At 42.5% G+C, this 9,205-nt stretch overlaps 1 protein-coding gene across 4 annotated transcripts in view; it reads right to left on the reverse strand.

The window, feature by feature from the left end:
• Positions 1 to 8,990, reverse strand: part of SCAF4 (SR-related CTD associated factor 4) — a 45,372-nt gene extending 36,382 nt beyond the window's left edge. The window contains exon 1 of one of the 4 annotated variants that reach the window (XM_061359073.1): positions 8,581 to 8,990. In XM_061359073.1, coding sequence (XP_061215057.1) covers positions 8,581 to 8,610 — 30 coding nt within the window. In that variant the 5' untranslated portion in view covers positions 8,611 to 8,990. The remainder of the gene's footprint in view (positions 1 to 8,580) is intronic. The other 3 variants (XM_061359070.1, XM_061359072.1, XM_061359071.1) reach the window with 3 other exon arrangements.
• Between the last annotated feature and the right edge of the window lie 215 nt (positions 8,991 to 9,205).

Raw genomic sequence — 9,205 nt, forward strand, 5'->3', positions numbered from 1 at the left:
AAACATGCATCAAATTGAGCTGCAAATATTTTTAGATACAAATACATATGCACACATATATGTGTATGTGTATAAATATACATGTGTTCTGCCCACTTTTCACACCCTCCCCCCCCCATTATCTCTTGGAAAAGCACATCAAAACTTTGTTGCCTTTTTAAATTTTGGTAAGATTTTAGAATAGCAAATGACTATTTTTGAAGTTGATTTTTATTCTCACTATTGTAGTTAAATGTGTCAAAACCAGGTTTTAAAGATGGGTAAATCTAAAATTTAACAACCTTACTAGTTCCCCATGGATTTTCACTGCTAGAAGGGGGAAACTGTTCAGTAAGACACCCATGTACTTTTACATTTGCATACATTCAGTTAGATTTGGATCTTCTTTTATATACACTTCCCAAACAGTATATGAAAAAAAAAAAAAAAAAACCCAGTGTTTTCTAAGGGCAGTCCTTCAAATAACACATGTAATTCTTCAAAGGGCACCATGATCAGCTCAAGGAACAACCTAGACACAAAAACTTATACTTTATTTAAAAAATAAACAAAACGGATGTAACAATGGCAACAAAAATTTGCAGCTTCAGAGTGTTTCCAATTTACTACTTCACAACAGGAGCCTGTGCCTGGAATGGTCTGCCCTGCAAAGCTTCACTTGCTAGAAATGACTCCCTGCTTTTATGGCCCATAACTGGATGTTTGGAGAAAAACAAACAAAAACCACAGCTACTAGTTGTTCTCTACCTTCCTTCCCCATACAGTGACACCACTGGCTAAAGAAAAAAGCACTTTAGCTCTGCCTCTTTCTACTGTCCACCGCACCCAATACATCGATTTGCAAATGAAAACCACCCAGGGTGTCCTGTTCACTAGGATGGAGGGTACCATAGGGCAAAAGACAGCAGGGAAAAAGAAATTAAGTGAAACCTTATTTTTACACAGAAACCAATTAATCCAAGGACTATTCAAGACATGAATCTTCATTCAGTTTTGATCATTTCAATAGTTTAAGAATTGTCTCCTCCTGTCTATGTGGATTCTTTCATATACAACGAGGAAAAATAAATAGAAAAACTAGTAGAAAGGCTTAAACACAAAATGTTACCATACAATCATGGAATAGCTAGGGTTGGAAAGGACCTTAAGATCATCAAGCTCCAATCCCCCTGCCATGGGCAGGGACACCTCACACTAAACCATCTCACCCAAGGCTCTGTCCAACCTGGCCTTGAACACCACCAGGGATGCAGCAGTCACAACTTCCCTGGGCAACCCATTCCAGTGTCTTCTCACCCTTACAGTAAAGAACTTCTTCCTTATATCCAATCTAAACTTCCCCTGTTTAAGTTTGAACCCGTTACCCCTTGTCCTGTCACTACAGTCCCTAATGAAGAGTCCCCCCCAGCATCCTTATAGCCCCCCTTCAGATACTGAAAGGCTGCTATGAGGTCTCCAGACAGCCTTCTCCAGGCTGAACAGCCCCAACTTTCCCAGCCTGTCTTCATTATCAAAATCATTAAGGCAAAAGTTGTAAGAAAAACTTTCATATTTAGGTTATAATTGCCACACCTGTTGAAAGTAGCATGAGAAAACCCACACTTTCATTTTACACAAGCTCTAGCTTAGGATACGATTTCAGCTTCTGAATTCCCACACATTTCTCCTTCAAATGTAGGAAGGGAGCTTCCCTTTTTTGAAAATCTGTGCTACAGTGGCACATTTTTAAAAGCATGTTTTCAAAAGAAGTAATTTCTTTGTTGCTCCATATCAACGCTTGTACTACAAGAAAGTGGAGTTATTAAAAAGCCTACTAAACTCAAGCCACAAAATATTGATTCAAGAGTATTTCTGTGTATTTTTCACAACAGTGCTGAAGTGCAGGATAAAATATCTTTAAAGCCAAGAACCTCAAAGGCAGAAAAATCACCTGCTCATTTTCAGTCTAATAAATGCAATTAACAAAGATGAGCCACTCATTAAACCACAGCAGATAGTAAAAGTGAGTCTAACTATGCTGCCTGCTATTTAAAGAGCAAGCTAGTAACAATCCCAAATTAAAAGTCAATGTAAAGTATCAAGTACTACAGGAAACATGTGGCAGGAGTGAACTAAGAAAGCCTTTCAACTCAAACTGCAGAGTTCCTAAGCCTCAGTGAGGTATACTAGGAGGGGTGGGTAACGGGAGAAGGAACAGGATGATGGCCTGCAGTTTTCAGTCTTTCAGGCATCAAATTATTTATTTCTGCAATTCTACAATTAATCCCCTTTGAGGGTCTATTTTACACAGAAACCTGAGAATATGGGTTTTTGAAGCAAAAGGGAGAATAACTTTTTCCAAATTTACTCACGGTCTTACCTTAGAATACTAAAAAGACAGCATGTCTGGTCACAGTATGTCTTCAGAAAAAGAGCAAGCTGAAGTGTAGGAATACCATACTGAATTCATTACAAGAAAAGCAAAACCAGTGATGTGTGCATGCCAGTAGAGAAGGAACAGAGGTTCCAAGGGAAAAACATAAGACATGGTCAGAGGAAAAAAGGCGATTTATACACTCTCTATATCTGAAACTACTAGGGAAGAAGTGAGACAGTGTCATCCAATGAGACTTATCCCACTGGCACAGAAAGAAAAAGATCAGGCTTATATCCTTTGGTGTGTCTCAAGCTTGATGTTGATCTTAAGCTTATTTATCTGTTTTAAGCATGAGGTAACACTGCAGGAAGGTAAAAATACCTTTAAGGCTTGAACAGACTTTCCTGGCTTCATTCTCTTACTGAAGATTCTTTACCATAGAAAGGTCTCTTTACTCACAAAAAAATGGGTATGGTTCTGTTTTATAGACTTAATAAAACACACAGAAAAGCAGCAATACAGATAGAAGCGTGATCTACTGAAAGAAACACAGTGTTTAGTGATTAGTGGATATCAAGCACTCAGGACCCTGTTACAATACTCTCGTTCTTCCCTTTTCCAATTTTCAGAGTAGCCTAATGTGCCCTCAGTAATTTCACCAAGTCTTAGGTGTCCAAGAACATTTCTCTCAGCAGGCTCCACATACACACGTGACAGTGGTAGTACTCTGTACATTCATTCATTATTTTTTTTAATGTATTTTATTTACACATTTAGAAACCACTCGATAGAGATGAACTAGAAGTTTATTATTATACAGATGTGTAACTAGGTATCTGTTCATGTGCCTATAGTAAAAAAAGACTGAAGATGCAACTAACAAGCACAGATACCATACTATTCGGTTAACAAAATGCCACCACTATTTTTGGATTTTTTACAGATTTTTACAGGTCGTATGTTTTAAAAAAATACAAATAAGTCCAAAGAAAATCTGTTAACCACATACATTTTCCTTCCTCTATAAAACTCATTGCTTCCTTTCCTCTTCAGGTCCCTGTTCTTCCTTAAACTACTAAGAAAATGAAAAAGATAGTAATGTCCACTAAACTTCTATTGCTAAGTTATGTCTCAGTTTTAAATTCTTGACCATCAGCTGTGAAGCATACCAAGTATTAGGTGCTGCCAAAGGTAAGAGATGACCTTAAGATTCATGGCTGTCAGGCTACATCCTCTGGAAAATAAAGTGAGATTTAAATTTGACTATGTCTGAACCCCCAGGCAATGAAGCTAAATAGTACTTCATCAAATAAGGTATTTCTGTGGCCTGGAAAGACCACTCACAAATTTTCAATCACTGAGGAGGAAGACCTTTACGAAAGATACTCATATGAGAATTACATCATCAAAGTATACAGAACATAATTTTGTTTCCTACACAAATGTTTTTGAAACTTAGTTTGCCTCTCAGTGCCAGTGCTGTGCTCGTAAGTCCAGCATGTCTCCTGAAAAACTGCTCCATCTCATTTCTTCTCTTACCAAAAACTTCTACTACAGCTTTCAATACTCCTAGAAACAGTTCAGTCCATAAGCAACAGACAAAGCAATTTCTGGATCACAGTGATGATGAGCCTTCAATTACCATGGTACAGTTAAAAAGCAACAAAGCAACTTCCATCCCAAAAGAGTCACACGCTGCTTTTATAATAATTTCAGTCTGGGGCTCACAGTTTAAAAAAGGGACTAGTAGCATTCTCTGATCTCCCTCTACTCCATTCAGATAGCATTTGAACTGCTGCATAAGCATACTGTCAGAATACGCAGGAGGCAGCATGGACTTAAAAATACAACTTATTGCACCTAGTGGAGTATAGGAATCATATCAGGCAGCAACAACAGGTAGCAGCTTTCACCATTTTCTTAAAGGGACAAAATGCACAAAAGACTATATTAATCTTTCCCCCAACCACAGATATTAGTTGTGTCCTTGCTGCTTTGCCATAAAGCAGAGGGAATCTAACTGGGGTTCGTAAGTTCCAGTAACTGCTGAAGAAGCAGTGTGAAGGATATCCTGCTAGCCTCTATTTATAGGACATGGGGAGAGGAAGAACAAGGAGCAACAGATTGTAGGAGAACATGCAAAATGAAGTCTTACCGCTGGCGTAAGATAGCTACACCGGATGACAACCACAACTGTCCAGTTTGCTGAATGTGGACAAACAGTGAAGAAGAAAGCCACAACTCTAACTTGAAAGGAACAGCCTACAAAATATCTATCAAGTCTGTGATCTAGGTATGCTTAAGTGGGATATCAATTGTTTCATTGGTACACATTAGCTGCTACTAACCTGAGACACAATTAAGTGAATACACTGCATTACTCAATACAAATACAAGATTGCAAAATAGGAAATTGACTTTACTTCCAGCAGCAAGACTGTGAAGAAATTTCCATTTCTAATTTTTTTTATAACCAGTATCCTTCACGTTTTTCAGATTAAAGGAAACATATATCCCCTGAATTAAAACATATATCCCCTGAATTAAAACATGACTAGGATTAAAACTTTTAGAAACCATGGTAGATGTGTGGGTTTGGGGTTTTATTTGTTGTTTTGGTTGGGGAGAGAAGGGGTTGGTTTGTTGATGGGTTTTTGGGAGTGAGGCTGGGTTGCTGTTGTCGGGTCTGGGGTTTTTTGGGGTTGCTTGGTTTTGGGGTTTTTTTTGTTGTTGTTTGGGTTTGTGGGTTGTTTGGTTGGGTTGTGGGTTTTTTTTGAGGGGTCAGAAAAAATTTTTTTTTTCATTTTCTTAAAAATATAACAAAGTTTTGCACCATTATCAAGTTACATTTTGTGATTTACTTACACTGTACTATTAATTTAACACAGTGTAAACACCTAACAGTATATGAATTCTTACTCATTCTTTCAAGATACAGTTTCAAACAATTTCCTCAGGAAAAATATACTCTCCTACACAACTGCCAAATGCCACCTATTCAGCTGATAGTATCTGTTCAGAGTACTGCTGGATAAAAATAAAGCAGCAAATGTGTTCAGTCAATAGAAAAAAGGTGCTTGCTCCCACAGAAAAACAGAATTTTTAAGAAGCCCATTTACTGATAAACTTTTATTCAAAGTATAGGTCTCAAGCACAGACTAAGGGAATGGACAACACAACCAAACCCTGTGTAAATTACCGCCCATTTCCAGTGTCAAACTAATTGACTCTAAGTGCTCCTTCCTAGCTTGCCACAATTGCCAAGTGCAACATGCTACCTCTAACCTCTATATTTAAGTTTTACCTTACAATTCAGATGGGCAGTTAAGATCACATACTTATCACAGTTAGCTGACAGGCAGAAACTTGTTACTTCACAACAACATAATCATACACACTGCCAGAAGCCTACAACCCAAAGGGCTTCTGATTTCCCAGCAGAACTGGAACCTAAGTCAGCCGAAACTACTAATGGCTTCTACCAGAATGGGTGAGCAGCTTCAGCCAAAACAAAACAGCTCAAATTGCGTAAACAGAAGCCTTGCTGGTACTTTTATTTCCTAAGCTCTTTTGTCTGAGGAGAGAATACCAACTTAATAGCTTAGAGGATACCTAATTTACAGCCATGATTTGGACTTGGGACCTCCCAACATTCAAGAAACTGCTGTTATCACCAAACCCACCTCCAAAAATGCCAAATGATCTGACCACCTAAAGAAGTGGCATCTCCCCCTTCACTTTCACAGAAAGACTGGGAAGGAGCCACAAGAGAAAAGATGGTAAAGCCAGAAGCACATCACCTAGAGAATGCACTGGAAGTCCAGCACAAAAGTCATGGCTGCAGTTAAAGTTGCCATTATAAAATCATAATTCTCTGTCTACCACAGTATTGTAGCAAACTAGTCAGCAAGTTCAGGAATTCTTGACCTACAGGGTATTGTGCAGATAACCTCATCTTTGCTGCTGAAACTATTCCACTCTCAATAAAATAATTAACTATTCAGGGAACAGAGACTGGTACCTCTGTAGTCCTCACAACGTCTGTGCATTATAAGCCAGTCTTACTGACAAAGTGAGTTCTCACACACTCAGTGGCCTGAGCTATTCCCACCATTCTGTGAATAACATTGCGACCTTTTGTAAAACAGCTCTTTCACTTTGTCCGCTTTCACTGAGAAAGCCCAGAAATGGAACAATATCTGCCTGCAAATCTTACCCTCCTAAAAAAAAGTTTGTGATGCTTTACAGTTTATTTTAGCATGCATTGTTTTGCATTCACAGCTTCAGGCAACAGATGCTGCCAAGTTAAGAGGACAGTTTAAGAACTGGCCTTTTATATTCTTAGCTAATATCATAAACACACCTTCTGAGAACAGGCAGTAATTACACAAACCCTGAATTTATTAACATGCTAGCTTTATACCTAAGTAGTCCTACGGAACTAGTGACACATACAAATGATTGCAGAACAGGCATTTTATAGTTTTCTTCCCTATAAATGTTTAAATGAAATCCCTTCAGCAGCCAGCCATCAGAATTTCACTCAATATTTCTAACTGCATCAAACAAAAGCACCAGACTCTTACTACATCTGAGAGGAAGATGTATGAAATAAAACATAACCATTTCTAAAATGGAGATTAGTCACAGAATACCAAGAAACACTGCTCTCACTCTAAAGTCACACATACTTTCACCATCAGATCAGCAAAAGGAGTGGGGTTTATTCTTTGAGAAACACTAAGCCGTCTGTACAATAGTTTTATCAGGTAGCAACATGTTCAAATAAATGAAGTGAAAGCAATCATCTGCTAGAACTTCTGTTTATATTTAGGCAGGTAAGGATATTTCTATGTTTACATGGTAACTGAAAATGCCACATGCATGCCGTTCTGTTAACATCTTTGGGAAGCCTGCTTTGTACTCTTCCATACCACTCCTTCAAAATACCACAATATGCCCCTAGCATGGGCACATAAACAGAAATAAAACTGTTAACAGGAGGTGCACACTACCTACTTTTCACTTTGTACTTCTATAATTTTGCTGAAGATGAGTAGATTTTCAGTGGGGGGTGTGCGAGTATGATAAACAGTTGCAGAGAGTGAACTTTACACAGCATGACTTCATCACATGAGTAGTCTGCCATTTTTCTTGTCTCTGTTCAGCAAGCATGCACACAGCAACCTAACCCTCAAAACATTAAATATTCTGGAATAGGCTCTAGCTTCACCTCCATTATCTGCAACAAGAACGTGCATGCTCTATAGTACATTGAAAATCCGCAAAAGTCAAATCATTCAACTAAGGCAGGACAGTCATCTTATCTAAGAATCATTTTAAGCCATGCGTCAAAAACTTTACAGAGACCAGAGTACTTTATTATATATTACGTAAAAAGCAACCACAGTCCATTTTATTTCCAGTTCTGATTGGCTGACTAAGGAATCAGCAAAAAATCAGAATAAGACACCTTCCGTGTAACAGAAAAAGACAGCGAATGCCCTACTCTTTCCAGCCTAACTCGCACGTCGCTAGCGCTTGGGTCGATCCCCTAGCCCCATCCCCACGCTTCGTTTCTGTAACAAGATAGCCCCCCCCTCGCAGCGTTCCCTCTCCCTATGCAACCTCCAGCCTATCCTAACTGCCGCCAGTTCACATGGTAGGTCTCTCGCCAAACCACTGCGAGGAAATAAAAGTGCCTCGCGCGCTGAAACGCGGCTTCCCCCTCCTTAACAACATGCATGCAGTGGGAACGCCTTGTAACAGAGATCCCAGCTCGAACGCTCTCCAGCAAGGCGAGGAGGGAACTGAGAAAATGAGGGGACAGAAATGGGGGCCCAAATACTCCCTCGCAGCCCCCGGCCCACGCGGGAACGCGAGCTGCGGCGTCGCTGAAGGAACGCTCCCGGCCGTTGCAACCGCCGCGGCAGGCCTGACCACACTCGCCTCCATTTTACTCAGGAGACGAGATCTCCCCTCGCCCGCCCCTGAGACCGGCGGGAAGCCCCGCACCGAGCCAGGCCCAGCGCTTGCCCGGGCCCTCCCCAAAGCAGGCCTCTGGCGAGGCCGCACCGGGCCCGCGCGGCCCAGAGCCGGAAGCCGAGCGGAGTGTTGAAGGCGGAGTGATGGCGACCACCCGTGACCACCCCCCCGACCCCCGACCCCTTAACGGCCACCAGGCTCACACCTCCTTCCCCTCATTCCCATTCCCCGGCTCCCACCTCCTGGTTGAAGGCGTTCACGGCCTCCATGTTGGCGGCGGCGGCGGCTGATGCGGGCGGGCGCCCGCGCGGGGGAGGGAAGATAGGGGACGGGAGGAGGAGGAGCGGCAGCTCGGTCCCGCTCAGCGGCTGCGCGCGAACATGGCCGTTCGGCGGCGGCGGGGCTCGCGCTCTCCGCTCTCCCCTCACGCCTTCGCTGGCTCGCTCGGTGCGGCGTCTCGCTAGCAGGGCCCGGCACAAACCGTCTCTCCCAGCGGGATGGCGGAGCCCACGCCGCGCACAGCACCCTGGGATCGCGCAGGCCTCCCGGCCCCGCGCCACCCACAGGCGACAGAAGGGAAAGGGGGAGTAGAGAATAGGGAGGGAGGGAGCGCGCTCGGCACGGCGAGGGCACCACGTGACCCGGGGAAAGGTTACTCCCCGAGCCCCGCCATGTCAGCGCTGGCCCCGCCCCGGGGAGGGGAAATGGCGCGGATTAAGCGGCTGGTAGGCGGCCCAGTGGTGCTGTTTGTGGTGTCTCGGTACGGCAGCACCTCTTCTCTGCTGCTGGGTGCGCAGAGCCAGGGGGCTCTGTGGCTTGTTTCTTTAGGCATAGCTGCAGCTTCGGTAGCGGTGTTGGCGTAGT

Source organism: Neopsephotus bourkii, unplaced genomic scaffold (genome assembly GCF_033783945.1).
Source record: "Neopsephotus bourkii isolate Nb327-2 ecotype Australia unplaced genomic scaffold, CSIRO-AGI_Nbou_v1 NB_962, whole genome shotgun sequence".
Taxonomy (NCBI): Eukaryota; Metazoa; Chordata; class Aves; order Psittaciformes; family Psittacidae; genus Neopsephotus; species Neopsephotus bourkii.